Source organism: Calonectris borealis, chromosome 8 (genome assembly GCF_964195595.1).
Source record: "Calonectris borealis chromosome 8, bCalBor7.hap1.2, whole genome shotgun sequence".
In the NCBI taxonomy this organism is placed as follows: Eukaryota; Metazoa; Chordata; class Aves; order Procellariiformes; family Procellariidae; genus Calonectris; species Calonectris borealis.
Window position 1 is genome coordinate 30,127,437 of NC_134319.1, and position 22,895 is coordinate 30,150,331.

Sequence of the window (22,895 nt, forward strand, 5' to 3'; positions counted from 1 at the left end):
TATTACATTTGAATCAATTTTTTTACGAACCAAGGTTTGGTTTTACAATCACTTTTATCCACTTAAAGGATAACACAGCCTTATTAAGCACAGTCTAACAGTTCTCTTGTGGCATTCAAGTTCCACTACAAAAAATGCACTAAGTTTAAATACGTGCTCTTTGTGTCTACTTCTCTAGGCTTGCTGAAAGAACAGAATAGCTGAAATAATTTACGTTGCTTTTTAGCAACATGAGTTGCTGACCCTCCTTTAGCATGAAAAGAAAGCCTGCTTTTCTTCTGCATTCTTCAAAGTCCAGCCTAAATCACAGAGTCCAATTTTTCCTTTAACCTTTTGATAAGTTGGGCAAACAGGTCTAGCTCAAAGGGCAGTGAGTAGCTATAATGTGCCAGGAAAATAAATGGTCTAGATGCACTAGGTTAATTAGGTATGCAAATTAGACTCCTAGATTACAACTATGCTCTGTGGCTCAGCTTTAAGACAGACAACTCCTACTTGCGTGCAAGCATACCTTTTTCTTCCTTGTTACTCCTGGTTTCACTTTCTTGTTTTTCTACTACAGGTGTTGCCACAGGTTCTACAGGCTCAGGCACCTCATGTGCTGGTTTCTCCTCTTCTTTCTCTTTCTCATTCTCCTTCTCTTCTTTCTCCAACTCCTTTTCTTTCTCTTGCTCCCTTTCTTGCTCTTTTGCCTTCTCCAGTTTTTCTTTTTCTTCTTTTTCCTTCTCCCTTTCCCTCTCTTTTTCCTTTTCCTTCTCCCTCTCCCTCTCTTTCTCTCTCTCTCGTTCTCTCTCCCTTTCCCTCTCCTTTTCCCTCTCCCTTTCTCTTTCTCTTTCCCTCTCCCGCTCCCTCTCTCTCTCCCTTTCCCTCTCCCTCTCTTTCAGAGGGTCTTCCCGGGAGGGTTTTGTCACGCAGCCAAATTTCTCATTTAACCGTTTTAGCTTTTCGGCACAAGCTGCTTTTCGCTGTTCTTCCATTCTTCTTTCTTCCTCTTCTCGCCGCTTACGGGCTCGCTCAACTGCGGCGGATATCTCTGACTGCTGTCTTCTCCTCTGTTTCCAAATTTCATCTTCATCTGGTACTGGTTTAGGGGGAAAGGGTCCCTGCCTTCCAGGTCCAACCTGGCGATCAGGGGGAGGAGGGTGCTGCAATATTAAAATCAGTTATGTCAAGTTGAGCATGTATTATATAAACAGCTAGCTGAAATATTATATTTAACTATTTGTCAACACATGTATTTGCATGGCACCTTTAAAAAGCAAGATCTAGAAGAAAAAGCAAGTCCCCACCTTCCTGCTCCAGTTCAGACTCATGCAACCTGAGCTCGGAAAGGAGAGGTAAAGATTCAGTTGGGCTCATACCACTCCTCCTCCCCATCACTAAGGCAAAGTGACAGCAAAGATGACAAACATCTTTTAGATTTGGTTACAGGCTGCTTGAAATCACAGAGACTCAGGGCAGATCTCAGACAAAAGTCCCCCAAGGAGCCAAAGAAATTCAAGGTAGCTCAGGATAACAGAGATTTTAATAAGGTTGAAAATTGGTAAGAAGCTACTATGTACACATTTCATTTGGGACCTCATCTCCTCATCTGCCTCGGCAGCCAGCCCTCCAGCACCGTTCCCATGTCCCTGTCCTCTCTAGTTCCCAAATGGGGCCGGATAACTGAAAGCTCTTGAAGTTCTCATGCATTTCATATGCCACTTACAAGATGGGGCTGCTTTACACAATTAGCAGCACTGCTGTGTTGGGGTGCCATTCTCATTGGCCCCAGGCACTACGATCATTTTACTTGTTAAAGAAAAGGCTTATCCCTATGTGAAGCATATCTTGTCTTTTCTTAGCCTAAATCCCTCCACCACAGCATTAAAGAATTTAACTCAAGGAAATAAGGGCAATTCCAATCTTTCTTACCGGCGGTAGAATAGATTTTGGATGAAGAGCAGGACCACCTCTTTCATGTATAGAAGGCTGTGCTGGACCCCGATCCTATTGGATCAAACACAGTACCAGGGTTAAGCAAGCTCATAACAACAGTCAAGCTGACAAATTTTAGATTTACTGTTCTCTTCTGCATTAAGATACCACACCTAGTGATCCATCTGCATATGATCCAAATTTGCATGCAAAACAAGGGCAAGAACATTTCCACTTTATGTACTGAGAGCTAAACAATTACTTTAAAAATTCACACATCCAAATTTCAGAGATTATGTTACTGCACTGTTTTTCCTCAGATTCAATATAGCACCAAACCCTGAAAGGCAACATGATCTTTACATATAGAGAAAATGCAAGTAAAACCAATTCAAGATCTCCTATCTTCACTATTACTGGTGTCAAGAGAAAACATTTCTGGGAAATTTTCAGATAAAGTCAACAGTAGCTTTTCCGGGGGGGGACGGGGACAGACACACACGACCAAACAGAGCTGAAGCAGGCATAAGCTGAGATGGTTGCCAATCTTCCTCTACTAGAGGATAAACCAATAACCAAAATGGCTGAGCTGAATTCTACATGGTCTGTATAAAATCTACCCGCCTGAGATGTCAGAAATGAGCTGACATACTACTGTTAAGTTGCACTGAAGAAAGTGGGTCACAAAACTAAAAAAAACCCCACACCCAGGAAAAATGCACGGGCCAACTGGGCACTTATTTACTCTGTGCCACTATAAAACATGATAGACACCAGAACAGCTTCATTCACTGTTACAGGGATGGACAGACAAGAGTATCGAGTTAAAGCTTGTCAGTTGAGTCACAGTAACCGACACAAGAGCTCTCACCCCCTCACAACTGTGCATTAGAACACACTAGATAAAGATGTGCTATTTTTATTTTGCGACCAGAAGCAGCTAAGTTGACTAAGCAGCACCCGATCAGTTACCACAGCTCAGATAAACAGTAGCTAATGCTTTCACTCACGTTCATAACCTTAATTGACCTGGCAGTTTGGAAAGACACTTGAGTCGGACCCCTCCTGATGAGGCTGTTGCCAGAAGAGCTGAAGAGAAGAATACACAAACCTGATCAAGCTGAGAGCTTTTGCTGTAAGACCCTTTGGTTGCTGCTGTGGAAACCTGGGTGGCAGACTTAGCACTCGTCTGTTCTTCTGCTTCCTTCTGGCCATCAGGACTCTGGGAATCTTTTGATGGTGTTTGTTCATCACTATGTGCAAAGAAATAAGAAAAATGGAAGGTGTACTCCACAAAAGTATTTGGTGATTTATCTTCTATCCTCAATGTTTCTTATCAAGAGTGAAATTTCCTCACAGCAAGGATCATTCCTATTACATGCTCGGCTGACTGGAGTCTGCAGGCAGTTATGCAATTTAATACAGTATTAAATTACTGGAATAAATGTTATTGGAATGAGTATTTGCACTCATTTCATTCAACCTTCCCAAAAGCTAAGCTAGTTAAGTGGCATTCACACCCAATTGGCAACACCAACTCACCCACTTTCCTTCTCTTTTTGACTACTTCCTTGCTCATCATCATCGCTGAAGTTCAGCTGCTCAGTGTAATCCACTTCACTCTGAGCACCTGATACATAAACAAATATTCAATTAATCTTTCAGAAAGATTCAATTTACAAATAACAGAAACCATTAATCTGATGTTCTTACCTGCCCAGCCTTCATCAGCCTCAGCATCTAGATTATCAAATTTATCAAGTTCTTTAAGTTCACTAGCACTAAGAATGGATGGGCGCTCAATAGGTTCTGAACACCATGAAGGTGGTCCTCTTCCCCTTGGCCCTCTAAAAAAAAAAAAAGAGAAACAAAGCCACTGTCATTATTTATCCAGCAAAATGACTAGATAAAAGGTCAACTTGTATGACAATTATTTGAAGTATACAGTACTGTTCTCTCAAATACAGTATAAATGTGAACTATCATCCACACGTGCGACTATTGTAGTTCAAACAATTACTGATACACCACCAGATGGTTCTTTATGGAAGAGAATGATTAGATGCTATAGCCTTGCTTGCACACTTCACAAACAAGCCAAACATCAGTTGACAGTAGAAAACCACATGCCTTGTAGCTTTCAAACAACACACTGCATAGATCTGGCATCCTTCTTATCACCAATTTATCCACCTCGGAGATATTTCTGTATACTTTTCATGCTTTCCCACTGTCAAAGGCTCTGTACCTTCTCCCTACTCCCAAACTCAAGTTCTCCCAGTCATCCCTCTCAGCCTTTCTGTCCTCTTCCTGATCCCAACCACAGATCACCTGTCAAAGTTTGTACCCTACTGCCTATGGCATCCCCTATTTCCTCATGCATGTGCACAGCCATCCTTAACTATGGAGAAATGCACAGAGAGGAGGAAAACTAGTTTTATAATGCATTACAGTTCTATTTTAATTGGAGAGCAGCAGAGTTGAGAACCAGGAATTAACTACTTTCATTATAACAATAGAAGAGTCCTTTTACGGGCAAAATACTGGTTGAAGTTTCAAAAGCGTCCCCAAGTGACTCCTGCTCTTCCCAATCAAAACGCCTGTAACATGCAGAATTCCCTCAAGTTTTGCAGTTGAGTTGTCAAACACAAACCACTCCATGGCACTGCTCACACAAGCCAAACTTGCGAGACTAACCAGCGGCAGTTCTTACGCAGTGTATAACCATAATCAAGACACTCAGTGCAAGTTTTTTTTTTTCTTTTTTTTTCATTGAGTCACAAAAAGGAGTTCATACCCACACAACAATAACACTTATAAGGTTTCTTACCTGCTAGGCTCAGAATTGGGAAACCTTGTTGGACCTTGCATGGAAGGAGGATATGCCATTCTAGGATACTGATTAAACATCTAAGAAAGGTTTAAAAACAGGAGCCATTCGTTAAAAAACATCATTGCATTAAGCATACTGAGATCATCAAAGGAATCACAAAGGAAGTAAAGCAAGACTCTTCACTCAAGACAGTTTTGCTTAATATCACAAGTGCGTCACATCAAGTCACCAAGGTGGAGTGATTACAGGGGTTAATCAGCTCCTGACAAGTTCAAATGCAGTGTAGCAGGAGCGGCAACAGATAGCCGCATCCTTTAAGGAGTTGGTTGCAATCCCACCCTTCTAGCAGAACTGCTAAGCATTCTATGGAGGGAGGAGAAAGGGGCATAAGGAAATCACACTAGCCAATAATCAATCCCTGCTGCTTAAAAACTTTTCACGTAACCATCACTTACATAAGGTGGCATCATTGCTCTGTACTGAGATGAGATAGGTGGTGGCTGCTGGCCATTCAGCTTGGGCTGAGGGACCTGTGGTAAGCGCACATCCCTCTTCTCTGCTGCTTTCTGGCCATCATTTTGTTCTGCTGGTGTAGCATTACCATCTTCTTGTCCAAGAGCCTTAGCTTCTTGATCGGTTGGAGAACTGGGCGAGTTGCCCTTATTACCACCTTCTCTCCAACTAGTAGCATCTGCATGGACAGAATCAGTACAAGAAAAAACAAGAGCAGACTTTATATTACAGATTTACAGACAGGCATGATGAAAAACACATTCTTCCTACCCAGTTTTCAGTGACGCAGTGATCTATGCAGACACACGTTCATACTTGGTACTGAAACAAGCAATGGCCACTTGAGAAAACAGAGGCTGTTTTGTAATCCTCTTCGGCCCTACATCCAGCTGTGTTCCTGAAGGGTAGAGTCAAATTTATAGACTGCTCTAGTTGTCCTACTCTACCTTCCAAAACACAATGCAATTTAGGAAGGATACTGATAATAGTACAGGAGAAAACAGATTTAGCTGTGGTAAGCGAGCCACTGTTGACTCAGTGTGAAGACACTGTCAAAGGAAAGATCAAGCTTCTTAAGCAGCAAAGGCCTACCACAAAACTCTCAAGCAGCTCTTTCTAAGTGAATACAGGTATCCAGAGTCTGGCTTGTATCTCTATCTGATAAGGATGGAATAGAAGTGATGAGGGCTGTACTTCTGGGTGTGAATGTCTAGCAAAAAGTCTAGGAAAAGTAAGTGATTTTAATGACCTATCACTTGTGCCAGGCAGTCCATTCATTTAGGAGTTTCTGTCCACAGAGCACAGATTAGGGCAAAAAAAGAGTAAACTTAGCAGCAGTGCTCAGATCCACGGGGACCAACAAAAATGCAGACACACACTGTAAATAATGTCCTTTAGGGATGCAAACTCTTTAAGCAGTGTTAAACTATGCTCCTAAGTATCCATTACAGTTCTTCCACTTATCTTTGCTGGGGAGCACAGCTGCTAAAGGGGCAGTACTTGCCAAGCCCGTTTAGCTTTCTGCTGTCAGACCAGAAAGAAGGGCTTAATATAGCATGTACAGTGCTGACCAAAACTATAACTGCCTGCAGGAGGCTGGAACAGACATGCATAGTTATTTTCCTAATTTGATGTTGAACATCTCTCGAATTTCTTGACAACTTATTCTTTACATCAAAATCAAGTTAGGACCTGAACAAGCATAGGCCTCAGTCTGCAAGACCTGATTGAAACAAATCAAGGAAAACTGATGCCTGTAACTCTGAAGGGAGTTAAGGATTCCCTGAGAGCCCAAGCCCTCTAAAAGCAGCACACATTTTGCCTATCACTGGCACAAGGTAGTGCCACCTACAGTGCAGGGAAGGATCCCTAGTCCATCAAACCTCTTAAAAAAAACTGAGGAAGAAAGGAATCTTGTTTCTCACTGGCACAATCCCAAATGCCTCCCAAAAGATTGGGGGAAGCAATACACATTTCTTCACTGAGACATGTAAAGTCAGCACTGTTATGGTTGTTACCACTAGATCTAACCCCCCACAGCTGAAATACATCCAGCTAGTCAGAGCACCTCAGCCATGAGCTAAAGATGCCTTAGCCTTTCAAATCACACTCCACTCTTTTGGTATCCTGTAGGTTACACCTCCTCTTCAGGATTATTCAGGCTACTCTTTGAGTACTAACCATTTAGGGACAACCCTAATGATGATTTATATAATTAGTTAACATTAGGAGATTTCTTTAAATACGTATTTTAGCTGTTGTGACACCTAGCAGCTGGAAGTAAGAAAATTCCAGTATTGTGCAATTAACAAATGTTCCTCAGAGCACAAGTGGAGTACAGACTAAGTTGGGAAAATGGAAAGTGAACTATAGCATAGGATTAAATACCCTATTTTCCACTCACCAGGAACACAGTATAGCAGAAGAAAGCCCCAAAAATCTGTTTCTTCAGTGTAGGAGTGTTTTGATTAAAACGATCAATTTACCGATTTATTTTGTACAGGGCACAAGTAATCTTGTAATAAACGAGTTCCACACAAACCCATGCAATTTCACAAAAATTTGCAGTATATACTTACTTTGTGGTCGCAAGTTGGGTCCTGATCCATGGAGCTCTTCAGGTGCATCTTTCTCTTTGCCTGACTTTTCCTGATCCCCGGCTGCCGGCAGACTGGGGAACTCTTGCTGGAAATAACTATTTACTGGAATAGCTGGACCTACACAGTGAGATATTCACAAAGTCACAATTTTCTGTAGTCAAAACAGTTCAGAAAATGATAAAAGCCTGATCAGCCTTAAAAAGTGAACTTTAAAGCCACATCAATTTACTGGTAACATAATTCACATAAGCAAAGAACAATCCTTATAAAGCATTCACATTTGCTACCAAAGTTGAATTTACTAGGCCAACTGTCACACCTGTTGGGGCTAAGAAAAATCCAGAAGCACCAGAGAGCAATAATGGACAATGGAACAAGACTTAACACAGGGAGAACCTGAAGTTCCTCAGCTCTGTTAACACCTTTCCCCCTCTGCCCCTTCCAGACAAGGATTTCCTTCATTTTATTCTACAACTATAGTCAACCCAAGAATGGGCAGCTATGTTACTGCAAAAGCCCTTAAGATTAATTACTGTTCTAATAACAATTCTTCAGGACTTTAAAAGGCCACAGCTTTTACATTATGAGAAAAGTATCAGAACTGTAGCATTCTTTGATTTCTAAAGCCCTTGACACCGTATCTCTGGATTGGAATTTAAGACTTCTGTTGCACATGTTAGGGAAGCCAAATACATAGATTATCTTCCTCTTTAGCAAGTTTTGTTAGCATCTACTTTGAATCAATGCCCCCCTGCCCCTCAATGGATATTGACCTATTAGGTCAGTAGCATTCTAGTACCAAACCACTGCTAATCTTATTGAGGGAAGATTTCTATTCCAACAGCCTGAATTATGCCCTGTTCACATACTGTCTTTACTACTGGCTACTATAAGAGACATCATATTAGGCTACACGGACTATAGGGCAAACTCACAAAAAAAGATCTGAACATATGCTGTCCAAAACCCCCCAATCCCATATATTTTTTTTTTTTTAGCTAACAGCTAGAAAAGCTTCTGTTCTTGCTGATCCATGAAAGGATCCTTCATAACAATAAAACGCAGGGATCCTGATTTTTTTTTTTTTAAAAGATTAAGAGTCAAGCAAAAGGATAAACTCCTTATTCTTTGTACTTTCTTTGTAAAGGCATGACAGCAAATACCAGTATTTATCCCTGTGCCTACAAACTGCCTTGAAATCTTTCAATCTTCATTCCAACTTCACCTACTACAGATCACATTAACTGTTTTTTGTTAATGGACATTGGACTCTTGACATTCCCAAGCAGCTACATCCAACGACTTGCTTAAGGGGAATGAAAACCGCAGTCACACTAACCAGATGGCCTGCCAGACAAGGGAGCCTCTTCAGAGGTCCTGTGGCATGCAACATTCATGAGTTTTATGAATCTTGAAAAATGTTTTCTGCTCAAGCCTACACAGTGACAGCAACAATGTTTTAATTGCAAATAGCATCCTCAGTGACCAGCTTGACAGCACTTAAGCTATCAACCTGAAATAGCCAGATTGGCAGCCAACAGTTCAGAAAGAAGTTGAAGAATTCAAAGATGTTATGGCAGCAATTAAACCGAACTCTTAGCCAATGCATGAGCTGAAAAATACATGCTGCCATTACATTTTAGAAGTCTTTCCTTTCTATATGGTCACCAACAGCATCAGAGAAGGATTTAGTCTTGCCTCACTCAACTGAAGTCTTACAAGAGCACGAGGTAGCCAGCCGAATGACTGCTGGAACATGTACAGGGCATCTGGAAAAACTACAAGTTCCACCAGCCAACTGCAGATCAGGAAAGCATGGGCACAACAGGCGTATCCCGAGTTTCAAACTGAGGAGGATAGCAAGCAGCTTATGCCAATTCACATTCTGTATTTACTCTTGAAATAGCAAACCCACTACCGCATTAATTGAATGAAATGAGCATGCCATCTGGGCTTGGCACACAAGCTGCCATGGTAACTACAAAATAATTAGCTAAATGCATTTTGAAGCCACTGAGACGAATCACTATTTCCTGTGTCATAGAGATGATCTTATCAGCTTATATAGAAAGGCTGGTATGCAGATCACTTTGCACCAGTGTTAATTCCTTTTTTTTTATTCTACAAAACTCCTGCAAAAGCTTAAAGGAGGAGAGTTCCTATATTTGACAACGAGGGAAACACTGAACAACAGAGAGGAGAGCACGAAGTGAAGAATCTAGAATTGTCACTTCTAATACTTACCACAAAAAAAGGCAAAATCATTAGATATGCAATGTTAACAAACTCCATATAATGGCTTAGAAGTCATCTCCATGCAATTCAGATTTTACTATTTTAAGATGTCTATCCAGAAAAGAGCTCACTGCTTCAACCTGGAAGCCAAAACTCTATTTTATAGCCACAGAAGGCTTGCAGGTCTCAAATTTAAGGAATAAAACATGTCATAGGTTATTTTTCATAATGGAGACACAGGAATTCTAAGTAACCTCTCACTCTACAAGCAATTTTAAAAAATCCGCTGAAGATTTAGCTCTGATCTTACATCTGTAATGAAAACACTCAAGCTAAGATTCAAGCTGATGGAAATAGTTTTCCATCCTGTCATACAATTATGTTAAAAAAACCCCAAAACACACCTTTAATGCTTTTCCCAGAAAAAACCCTACTTGAACACTATCACTTTGAAACCAAAATAACCAAGGAATCTATAAAATAAAGGGAAAAATATTGCTTTAGCAGACATTTACATAGAAGCAAGACTACACACATTTTGCACAAAATGATACAAAATTATGATTAGAACAACCACTAACTGTTTATGGTTCTCCCTCCCACGCCAAAATTGTATGCATTATAACTACTGACAGATTTTCCCTCGTCACCATAGCCATGTTCAAGACCTTACACTGTCACCACCATTTCCCTGTCAATCCAAAAGAGGTGACTATACCAGCCCTTTAAAAGGCAGTCAGACCTGCTGCTAAATCAGGCTGGAGCTCACTTGGGTGACAGGGACCAGCTCACCTTCCGGCCAAGAAAGTTTCTTCCACAACATTCGTAGTCCCAACTGCTAGGCCAGTCAAAAACCCCTCCGCCTTGAACATCACTTACCATCTTGTCCGCCTGGTTTGGTGTTGGCCCACGATTTGGCAACAGGAGCTGCTTCTGGAGGAGCAGGAACAGCAGGTTTTGGCTGTGTCTGCGGCACGTCTGGCTGTCTGGAATTAGAGGAAAAGCACTTGTGAATACAAGAGGATGAACACAGAATAAAATCATCAGGATTACTACTGCAAACAAGTGAATGAAATGAGGTAGCTATGCAGCTGAAGAACCAATAACCACTTTTCTGCAGAAAAACCATTTTCTTATATAAAAGGAGTTGTTATAGTAACACTTAAAAATTGCAATAAATTAGCTAATTCTTTCAAGAGTAGATTTCCCAAAGTGTAGAGGAATGAATGAAAATGGCTGGGAAGAAAACACAGTCAGTCATGAATAGAATTATAACTTTTGAAGTAGTGTATTGGACAATCAAAAACCAATCAATCTACAACCATGGAAGGGAATAATTCGGAATAGTGTTCTCTTGCCTCAGGAGTTGAGAGAGGAAAGCGCTTAACGACCACCATGAACTGAGAGAAAGAATGCAAATATACATCAGAAATTATGAAGTAAAAGGAACTGATAAGGAAAGCTAAAGATATCATGAATAAAATTTATGGGTATCATGAATTGGAGCCCAGAAGTTTAAGTCTATTAAGAACAAAGTTTCAATTTCACCATCTTAACGATGAAGAGGTAGACATTTACCATAAGCACTCATTTTGTCCAATACAAAACCCAGGCATATTCTTGAAGATCTTTCTAGTCTACAGATTCAGTGATGTTGTTTAACTTCTTTCAAGAACAGCTATTTCTGCAATCTGCATATTCAGATACCTTAATACTCCAAAGCATTAGTGTCTACAAGTCATGACCTCCAGCTCAGTAGTACTCATTTTTGATAAAACAGGAATTATGGGGTAAATCCAGTAGTCTAGAATCACTTTATTATGCCAGTAAAGATGGTAACTAATGCAATATCATGTCAGTTAACTTACAATAAACAATTGTAAATGCTTTAAATAGATCCCAAAGTAATCCGAAATTTCTGAGGAATGCCACTGAGAAGTCAGTTCCATTTGGGTTCTGCAATGATCAGCCCAAAGCACTTATATGGTAGTCTCAGAGATGATGTAGAAGTAAACATCACCAAAAAAAAAAAGATATAATCACTGCTGCGGGGAAACACATTGGCTTCTCACAAGGATAACTGAATGCAATTTTGATTTGTTTCCACAGATCACAGGAATTAAAAAAAAAAACTCATCTCTTCAGTTTCCACTTACTTAATTTTCTTACAGCTGCACATTTTCTAAACAAACTTTGGGGAAGTCTGGAACATACGTGGCTGTACTTTGTCACACAGAAGTGAAACAAGGAACAAGACTGTTAAGAGTTTATTTCTCGCAGTTCTACTGTTTCAAAGCTGAGCCCATGTAGAATTTGAGTTATCCAAACACTGTCCTATAGGAGTACCATTTGATAAGGGAAAGAATTCAGCTTGGTGCTAGCTGAATTAATCAAATCAATACATGACAGGCTGCACTATCCAGGAAAAGGGGACTGAGGCAATACCCATAGAAAGAGTGACAACTTGGGAAAGCAGCAGAAAAAAAAAAAATCATAATCACAGGCAACAATTCACTCATGTGAACTCCAATGCAGTGATACAAGAGAAAAAGAATTAAACTAAAGCAAGCTGATATCAAGAAGTTACCTTTATCCACAACACTTACAAGAGGAATACCAAAACACTTTACATGTAAACTGCAGCATTTATAAGCATGTTGAAATACTGGAGAAATATAGCAGTAGTTACAAAAATGGTCTGAAGACTTGAGCAAACACATTAGATGGTCTGAATTTTGGAGAATTTACTCGTGGCCTGGGCATACATATTTGTTCCTGGGAATGAGTCCCTCCCCCCACTAGTTTTACTGGTATGTGGTCTTTGAGGCCTTTATCAGAATAATGCATATGAAAATACAAAGGCAAACACCTTCCAGGTGCAGATAAGGGACAGCTATTTATTTTTAAACACAACATCAACAACTGGAATATACTTCTAACACATGCAGCAGGCTATGGAAAGCTGACAAAGATGCAAATAAAGTGTGTTTTAGTCAAACAAGCTACTGGCTCAACACAGATTTAACTAGACAAAGTGTAAGTGACCTTGAAGTACAGGAAGATGTTGTTAAACATCTATAGAAAACACTGGGCAGAAAATTGTAAAGTTGTAGTTTCATAAGCTTAAAATAAAAAGCTAAACACAACATTATACTCCTGCAGTCTAACAGCTTTTCAGAGAGATGTCAAAAATTGACATTTAAATGTAGGAAAGTATACAGGGAGAAATAAAGGGACAGCAAGAATGGGAAGAAAACCTTTAATCATCTTTTGCTTTCACAAGTATTAGCGACATACAATCAGTGCATCTATCTTCAAGTGTTTTTTCAGAACAATTTATATGTCAAAGACTAAACACTTAAAACCCACTTCTACCTTTTGTAGTGAGAATCGTATCCTATTTTAAGCTTACACAGCAAAAAATTTGCTTTAAAATACTTTCTAATTAGATTATTGAAAAGCTGTGGTCTCTATTTTCTTTAGCTGATCTCCTGTACAAGTATGAAACAAACTTAGCAGATGAAACTGTACTGAGCATGGGAAATTATATTATATATGGTATACAGCAGTGCATTAACATCACCATTATTTCTGTTTTGTTTAAATCACATATCCGGGGAGTGTGAAACAATAGTGTAAAGTTTAAGATAGAAAATTTTTGTGAGTCTGTAGAATTTATGGCATACTAACCAAACAAATTAAAATGCAAATATTAAGAACCATTAGGAAAATAGAGATTCAAACAGATGTATAGAAACCAAGAATTTTTGAGCTTTCTCTGCCATACATCAGCACAATCACACTAAATGAAACAGATTTTTGCATACTCTCATGAACTTGCAAGTTATTATTTAACTTAAGGTGCTGTGTACCTAAGGGTTCCTCCTAGAGTTTCAAGAGAATTTTAAGGTGATTACACTGATCTTACAAAAACGTGCTGCAGTATTTCCTTTAAGCAACCATCAAAAGTTACACAAATGTAGCCACGTCAGATGGCTAAATAAAACACTTATCCCCTCACATGGGATTTATAAGCATCCTGCTTTCAATGTAAGTGTGCAGGGGGTTTTGTTTTTGTGGAGTTTTTTTGTTATTGGGTTTTTTTTTGTTTGTTTGTTTTTTTAAACTATGCCCCTAAAAGCAAGCTTCTTCCTCACAAAAATTAATAGTGGTGCTATTTCCTCTCTGGTAGCTATCTTGAGGACAGTCAAGTCTAGCCAATTTCTTCCCATGCCCTGCCCACCCCTAGTTTTGGGAAAGCTTGAGAGAAATGGCACAGCAAAACAACCCTGATCTCATTGGTCACTTACTTTTCCTCCTCATGCTGTTCTTGTTTCGAAGCCCATCCTGTGCCATCTTTAGGCACAATGTTCACATTAGGGTCATTGCCTTTGTTCTCTGCTTTGAGACTGGGGAGGTTAGCTGGGGGAGGCATCCTCCTTGAAATAGCAACTTTTCCAAGACTCTGTAATCCATGGCGTGCGGCAACTGCACGCCAAAACAGAAAGTGCAAGTTAAGAGTGCTGTTTAGCAGGTAGTGTTCACGTAAAGCTGTATAAATCAATAAAAATGTTTTGCAAGAAATTCAGAAAATTTACGAGATAAGAATTAGAAATTCAAAATTCTTCATAATTTAATTAAAAAAAAAAAGGAAATTAGAAATATTTAGTTTAGGAGAACTTGAGTACTTCTTAAATAGCGAGTCACTATGGTTAGCCTATTCCAGAAATTAAAAAGGATATGCGGCCCCACCTTTATATACAATGCTCAGTGACAGAAAGCTACAGGAGCTATTTAAAATACGATGTTGATGTCTTAATATCCTTTAAACATGTTGTCAAGCATCATCCTTTTGCTCCTTCTGGGGTTTAACATACCTTGATGAGTCCAGGAATACCCACATGGGTTCAGCTCATTTCTTTTTTGCTGCCAGTATCAGTTGGCAGATGCTGCTCTTGCAAAAACATTTCTACAAATTGCACTTACTTCAGACCACAAGTATGAAAAAGCAATATGCAGCTAACATACGACACGGGATATTCAACCTACCAACTAACCAACGCAGGTGAACAAGTACAATACTACCCTAGGCATGTTGTATCATTACAAACATCTCTGTTTCAACCTTTAAAAATAATATTGTGGCAAATTTTAGCAAAGTTTGAAGACATTTCCCTTCTTTCACCCCCCAATTTAGGCAAATATGTCAAATCAAATTCATAGCCTTCAGAGTGTCATTTTCCCACAGTTCTCAACCCAATCAATCACAAAAAAACAGGCTCACAGTGGCATTATTTGAAACTTCAGTATAAGTTTCACGCAGTGTTTGACTGCAAAACAGACAAAGCACTTGATCTGAAAGTGAGCATTGCCTTCCTGTTAATCAAACACCTCCAGTATTGCAAATGTTTTCTGAAATACGGTAAAAAGCACACCTGGGGAATGGCATGTCATATGCTCATAACAAATGAAGACTGCAGCTATAAAACAGTTATATACTTACATTCTACTTCCTACTAGACTGCAAATGCTGTCTCCCTGAACTAATATTCTTGTTTACAGCTAACCAGAAACTGTAATCAAGATTGCTTTCCAGAATTCTTCCACTTAACTGTTTTATCAAGCAGTTCAAAAATCTTGCTGTGATTAACTGCTCACATACTTCGCGCTCTTAATTAGTACTACAGTAAGGTAATGAAGAAACAGAATGCAAAACTAAAGTCAGTTTACTCACCTGTGGTTTTCTGAGTTTCCAGTGACTTTCCCTTGTAAGTATTAAACAGACTGAGTGTTGCATACTTTGTTTTTCCATCCTTTGCTTTTGTACTCTGGCCTGACTTTTCCGACATTTCGATGGAAACTCATCGAGTCTGGTACCTCCCGCTCACCCCTCAAAATTTGCCTGAAAAGAAAAACACCAGAAAAGTAAAACAGTTTACTTATGTAACACTACGTAATTTTAAAATATTTCCATCTCTACAATTTGAAAGTCACAAAATCAGGAGGATCAGCATTTAATTAGTATCAAACCTTTCACAAGTGGCAAATATTGTCCATGATCTCACAAAAAAAAAAAAAAGCATGCTAAGTTTCCACCAGCAGCTAGCTCCTCACCAGGGAAGCTCAATGACTTCACCCACTCCTGCAGCCAAACACTGAGATACCACTAACTGTGGTGCAGTATTTCTAGAATTTGTATCCTTTTTTTCCAATTAAAAGCATCATGAAGTCAGCAGCTAGAGAAATGAAATACACCGAGTCAGAAGTTTTCTTTATCAAAACTAGGAACACAGTATGTTCAGACAGGGAGGGTGAAGAATTCCTTAAACCAAGAGTTACACTATTCTTCTTGCAGCAGTAGGGCTGTTGGAGCAGGTTATCCCTCTCCTCCCTCCTTCTCCCAGACTAGCAGGCCTTGAGAAAAAGAAGCTAGTAATTATCACTGATATTTCACTAGAAGTTCTTAGAAGGAACTTGACAGAGTTGCTGCTCATCATCAGGCAGGAACACAAGTGAGCATTCACTTAAACAGAACATTTTATAGTCAATTTATCTTAACAACACCCAAAACCCCTGCTACCCCCCTTACAGTAACAATTTTTTATATATTTCCATATGAATTCCAGAACAGCTATGTAAGCTGAAATACTCTCGCGTTTCATTCTAAGAGCAGACAGCAATAAGCAAGACAGAGCTGTACATCCTGCTGAAACCTTTTAGCGATCAGCAAACTCCCTGGTCAAACTCAGAGCCTCAGAAGATCTTCCAAAGGAACTCGATTCATGCGCAAGGCACCTATGTATTAAGAAGAGTCTGCAGGAGAAAGCAGCCCAAAGAATAAAGCACTTACGTGGTCGTGACAGACATTAACCAATGTCAAAAGATCAGGGAAGTTTCTTTTATATAGGAATGATAACATTCCCACCATCCCCTGCCTTCTACCTCAATTTATAAGCCATGATTGACAAGACTAAGAAATGAAGATGGCAAATAACCTTGGGACGGTCCAGCTTCAGTAGGATTTGGGCCAGATGCTATTCTATTACAATCCATACAGACTGTTGCAAAGGGGACAGTCTTCAGCTTCATACAGGGCCACATACATGGCTAAGAAATATATTCTCCCCTCTCCCAAGGAGAAAGCATCTCCCAGATCTTTTGCCAAATTAGTCACCATTTGGCTATTTCAACAGCATGTGTTATATCAACAGCCATTCCTCATGTCATACAAAACCATGAAATACAGGATGGAAAGAGGCTGAACCCAGCTCACCAAGTGGACCCTGTAACCAGAACACAGACCTCGGATACGGCTGTTTGGCCATCCCCTATCTATCCAAAAAACTACATATTGAGGCTGCAAAGTTTCACTAGAAGCCACAGCTCACTACTCAAACATCATTACAGGCACAGGGAAGAAAAAAGAACAGCCTGATATACGAATTTAGACAAGCTTATCTTTGGAGCTATCAGTCAAGCAGATTTCAAGTAACCATTCACTGTTCATGGCTGCCCCAGTACTTATTTGCAATTCAACAACATGTCAAGCTTTGCTATTATTATTATTCATGGCCACGCAACCGCTTTCAGTTAGTCTGGAGACCTGAATCCAGGCAGACTAGTTTATCAAGCTGGAGTTTAAATCAGACATTAGGCCCTGCATTAGCCTCTTCTATGAGGAAACTTCAGTAAAATGTCTGTGAAAGAACCTGACAGATTCTTTCCCTTCAATTCTCCTGTTACTCGCTGCTCCCAGACTTGTATTTATGATAAAGAGTCCACCACAATCATCCCGGAGCATCTGAGGAGAAGGTATTGGGCAGATAATTACCAGGAGCGCATGGGTGGCAAACAAGCTTTCAGGTGTGCAAATAACCATATCAAGTAATACACTATAATTACTTGATACTTAGCTGTGCTCGCACGCTCTTTCAAGTGAGAACAACTCATACACAGTTTTAATTTTCAGCCCAAGGCTCATCCCAGCCCCAGATTTTGTAAACAAGAAGTAGCTTCACAATGGTGAATAATCTACAAGTTGGCAAAAAAAAACAACACAAGGGGAAAAAAAAAAAAAAAGAAAAAAGATGACGACTCAGGTCATTTCTTGCCCCCCCAATTCACAAAAGCAGCAAAGCCCTAACAGATGCAGGCAGAGCAGAAAGCAGTTTGAGGATGGTTTAAGATAATGTTGAGTTTTTGCCATACTTTCCAAAGCCTGTACCTCTGGTAGAGATCAAACATGGGAAATCTTAATAACTCTCTTCTTTACAGAGTAAGACAGAATTCATACTTGGACAAATCTTAATCTTAACAACTGTTCTTTCTAGAACATTTGATAGCTTAAAGGACAGGAGGCGGTGATCACGTTCCCCAAAAATGCTTTTTTATGTCAAATTTACAAAAATTGGTCTGCTCGTTACAGCCGAGCTCTATGCCTTTTCTAGTATTAAAATTCATGCTGTTTGACAAGTTTTTCCAAAGTTACACTACGAAGAGAAAGAAACAGAATATTTTAAATTGATTAAAATTGCACATTCCTCAGTAATCTGACTTGCAGAAATTAAATCAAGCACTGCAAACAGTGCTCTTTTAAATTAGGCCAGTCAATATATTCATATTTAACTAAGTTTAGACCTGATACTGGTTGCCAAAGAAGATACACTTGCAAAATTAGACTTCAGACCAGGTACTCAAGCCAGGGATGACAAATCCTCCCTCTGAAGAGCCCATATGGCCCTCTACAAACATACCTGCCAGGTCACACATTAAACAAGCATCCAGTGCCATCTAACAACAGTTATAAAGAGATAATTGCATAGTTTCAAGCCATATGAAATGCACCTAGCTTCAAGACCTTTGCCTTTTCACTCAAACTTTAGTTGTACATGCTACAGTCCTATACCGGAGCATTGGAATCATTCCCTCTATAGGGGGGGGTTATTTTAACAGAGGACGTGTTTAATTTGTGCACACAATAGGTTGGCAAGTACTATAGACTCACCAAGTGGTTCCCAATTTGCCTTAATATTTATATCTTTTGTTATTATCAGTAAGGTAGCTGTTAGTCTGAACTCTATTAGTCAAATCCTTAAAAGCGAAGTGCTGCTGTCCGCTAGGTTTAGACTCACTGTCATGTGAGCAAGAACGTGAGACAGCTGTATACCTCTGAACAGCAGCAACATATAAAAGATGTCAGAACTACTTACCAGAACTAAATAACTACCATGATAGCGAACAGGACAGGCAACAGTACAAGCAATAACGGCAGTTGGCAGGGTTCACTGCACTATTAAGAAATTTAAGCAAGTCAGCAGTTCATTTTGAATGACTACAGTTACTATTATGCATAATTACAGAAGGCACAACGCTCCCAAAATTCTGGAGCAAAGATTACCTTTCAGCCACTCTGTAACATTATCAAATAAGTTAACTGACCTTCACAGTGGACTTAAGATTTTAAGGTTAAAATTATTACTGTAATTTCTGTATCAGACTATTTTTTCAGACTGCAACTGGTTGGCTTATTTAGATTCTGCAACAAACTCAGAAGCATGTGTACAGAAATTAGCACAGTAAGTAGCTGCCACAAACTCTAGATACTCTGGTCTCTATTAAGGAATATTTACTTGTGCCCTCTTAGATACTTATAGTTGGTAAAAAAGCAAACAGAATGCAGTATATTCCAGACTGCAGAATTATATTTTTAAAATAATTATAAAAACCCAGCAAACAAAAAACCCATACATACCACACAGATCTTTTCCACTAAGTTCCCAGCTTCCCTGATCATTTCAGAATTCCCCAAAATTACCTGTTTAGAATCTAATGGTATAGATCATATGTCTGTAAACGTTGCACAGTGTTCCATTAGGACCAGCTGCAGACTAGGAAAGATCTTGCCTCCACTTCAGAAAAAAGTTCTTACGTGATTAAATAAGGAAGAAAGTATTACATATTTTGAAGTCACTTTTGAGGACTGGACCGGTAAGAAGTTTAAAACATCTAACAACTTAACTCAGCAATTCTTGTCTGGTTTCCCTCCTTCTCTCCCATCATGTCTATTTCAGTATTTTGTAGTTTTATTATACATATGAAAAAACAATTTTACATACATGCGAGAACAAAACAGCATTCTATGTAAGCTACGGTATTTTGTTGTCTTGGTGAAGAAGTACAGGCAGGCATGGAAAGGCGAAGAGAGTTGTGTAAAGGTTCAGGTAGAAAGTTAGCTTCTTTATCCACAGTTTTTGGTGGGAGCAGATCAACTCTTACTATTGCCATGGGAAATAAGTGTATTCTCTACGTTATGGCCTTCCAATTAATGTGCTTCTGTGTATGTTTGAGGCACAGCATGGTGATTCCTCACCTTTGGGAGAAAGATTACTATTCCCTGTATTTTTCAGACATCCCATCCTAGCTGATGTAAGCACAGATGACCGCATGACAAACTCTCTAGATCTGTATTTTATATGCTATATTTTTAAACCTCTAGAAAAAAGTCACCTTTATTTTTTACACAAGTGTAACATGTCAAAAGACTTCTTCAGCAATATTACAGTCATCTTTTATACAGTCCTATCTTAAGAAATCCCACACCCTACGCCTATTTAGCCAACAAGCACACAATCAGTTAGGACAGGTAACCTGTACATTAGCTTCCCAGAATTCTGAAGTCTTAAAAACATTAAGTAAATACTAGAGTAATTCCCACATTCCCTATTCAACACAGCTAGGATATCTAGTCCCTTCCACCTCCACTCCAAGGGCTATATTTTGGCTAAATTTGGAGAAGGATGAGCTGGAATGACTTAAGGCAAAGCACACCATTTAAGACTCAAACCTGCTGAAGATCTCCTAGAACCTTCAACTCTCCGTGCCTCAAATGCCTATCTGTGAAGTAGGAATCATCATAAAAAAACATGAAAGTTTATTCATAACTGGGACATATTAGCATCTCTCTCAAAACAGAAAACAAGAAACAAATCCAGAAAGACTTTTCATACACTATTTTAAGCACGCTAAAGAAAGTGGTTAAGGGGCAAAAAACACTATACACAAATTTGTCATTTGTACCAGCCATAACTCCACTTTTCTCAGAACAGCTTTGTTTCTGGCACACTGAAGAATGTGGTTCTAGTAAGTTCTGGAACTAAATAATACAACCGAAAAAAATGAAGCTTTTTTGCCACATGCTTGATTGTTGTTAGAGGCAGATGTTCCCAAATTCAGTGTTACTAATTTCAAAAGGCGATTGCGCTCAAAACCCCAGCTAAATAACGTGGCATTAAAAATTTCAGCTAGAAAGGAAAGGTTTCATTTCAACTGTAAGTCTGGCGTATTTAGATTCTAGAACTTCACTGAAGAAGTTGTCTCCTAACTGTAAAACTTAAGCATAAACTGCAGCAAGATATTAAATTCTGAAAAAAACCCTGTGCAATCTTCAGAAAAGAGACTAATTTAGATCACTTACAGAAATATAAAGCCAATTTAAAACAGAGAAACATAGGATACTGGATTCAATGTACTTGGAAACCAAAAAAGCCTTCTTCATGCTTTATTTGTAACCCATTATCAAGAAACCCTGTTATTTTAAATGAACACTCCAAAATATTGTGTAATTATTGAATACATGGTTTTGCGCAGAGAAGGTTGCACACAAATAACAAATGGAATTACAATTAAACATACTGACTTTACTTCGCTGACATGGATGTTTATAAAAAATACACACTAACTAACAGTCTCTTATTGATGACCTTATATTTACAACTTTGTAGTGCCCAAAGCATCATTCTGGGACTGAGGTTTTCAGGCCCAATCTTTATTAAAAAAAAAACCAAAACAACAAACCATGTTTTGGCCATTTATCCCACTATTAAGAATTCTTAATAGCTTCAGCACTAGTCAGCTTAATATGACATGAAAACAAGCTTCAAAAACCTCCAGTAACACTTAAGTAGCAAAAGTCTCTGTCAAATCAAAGTATCTAATAAAAAAGCCTCTAAGGTCAGGATTTCCCTCCCCTCGCAAGAGCAATTTGCAGCAGGGTTCATTGTCAAGTAGGTTGTTGCTAAGCAGGCTAAAAATTGCAGTAAAGATTTTGGGGACTTTGAGCTTCTATTTCATGTACCTCAGACATGGCTCTACGACCTACAAGAACAGAAGCTCTCCAGATCTTAAAAGAGCTCTGGGTAGATCTCACTACAACTCATTCGTGAACAAGATCTATACTAAGTTTTATTTCCTTAGAAAGCCAGGCTAACACATATTTCCATCTCCATTTTTCTTCCCCATCTCTAGATTTTGGGCTTAGCGGTTCTCAGCAGAACTTGAAAGAGGGTACACAATGCAAAGATTGCATTGATTCTATAAATTCCGTGAAGGTAGGTGGCGGAGTAGGAAAAGAAAACCCTTTTAATCACCATCTCTTCTGCACCCATCACCTCAGAGGAAAAACTGTAGCACAGGCCGATCCCTGAGGTACTAGACAATCTATAGAGGAGTATTCTTAATGGCCACCAAACAGAAAATCAAAATGAGTTTTGCTCCTTAGAACCAAAGCACTCTGTCATGAGACAAAGCTGTAGCAAAGCAGGCTTTGCTAGTTCTATCATTCTTCAAATTACTCCCCTTTAAAGCCTAAGAAAGTCTTTCCAAAACACTACCAAAACTAGGTATGTCAGGTGGAAAACAGATCATGACAGAAGAAAGCCATTTTAGGACATTATCCTACAGATGTGTCTTATAAAAATGCAGCCTGTGGATGCCAGAAATGAGCATCCACAAATATGTCTGCATCAGTTCTAAGAGACACCTAACAACAGTCTAAATAGAGCTACTGAGCTAAGCAATGAAAAACAACCAAAATTAGTCACCCACAAAGTCTACACAGAAACAAACTTTACCACAAAGCACGTTAGTTTAAACTAGCAATCCACAGAGCAAACAAATCTTTTGCTACCTTAGAAAGACTGGAAGGCAGCTTGTTGAATAGTCTTCTGTGAGAAATACTGCCACTTAGAATATGGCATTCCAACAGGACAACCAGCAACAAACCACAACATCTCAGGGAGCTTTTGTTAGGAGTTTCTCAAGTCTAACATGGCACTAATAGCAGTGACTAACGCTTTTTAAATAAACTTTTAGGACACATCCGGCAGCAGAAAAATATTAGCACGACTAAAATAATCTGTCAGTTCTATTCATTTTTTTTTCCAGTGCATTCTTGAGAACAAAAGAAAAAATGAGTTAAGAACAGCTGGCTGGAGTAAAAAACCACAGATAAAAGGACAAAA

General features: G+C 39.2%; 1 protein-coding gene across 24 annotated transcripts in view; it reads right to left on the reverse strand.

Annotated features, from left to right (window-relative positions):
- The window catches only part of PRRC2C (proline rich coiled-coil 2C), a 76,673-nt gene that overhangs the window by 41,808 nt on the left and 11,970 nt on the right, over positions 1 to 22,895 (reverse strand). For 21 of the 24 annotated variants that reach the window (XM_075156687.1, XM_075156693.1, XM_075156691.1 and 18 more), the window contains 11 exons: positions 15,332 to 15,499; positions 13,908 to 14,085; positions 10,477 to 10,583; positions 7,342 to 7,479; positions 5,206 to 5,456; positions 4,748 to 4,827; positions 3,631 to 3,764; positions 3,460 to 3,547; positions 3,029 to 3,170; positions 1,915 to 1,989; positions 512 to 1,145 (listed from right to left, as the gene is read on the reverse strand). In XM_075156687.1, coding sequence (XP_075012788.1) covers positions 512 to 1,145; positions 1,915 to 1,989; positions 3,029 to 3,170; positions 3,460 to 3,547; positions 3,631 to 3,764; positions 4,748 to 4,827; positions 5,206 to 5,456; positions 7,342 to 7,479; positions 10,477 to 10,583; positions 13,908 to 14,085; positions 15,332 to 15,446 — 1,942 coding nt within the window. In that variant the 5' untranslated portion in view covers positions 15,447 to 15,499. The remainder of the gene's footprint in view (positions 1 to 511; positions 1,146 to 1,914; positions 1,990 to 3,028; positions 3,171 to 3,459; positions 3,548 to 3,630; positions 3,765 to 4,747; positions 4,828 to 5,205; positions 5,457 to 7,341; positions 7,480 to 10,476; positions 10,584 to 13,907; positions 14,086 to 15,331; positions 15,500 to 22,895) is intronic. The other 3 variants (XM_075156702.1, XM_075156682.1, XM_075156683.1) reach the window with 1 other exon arrangement.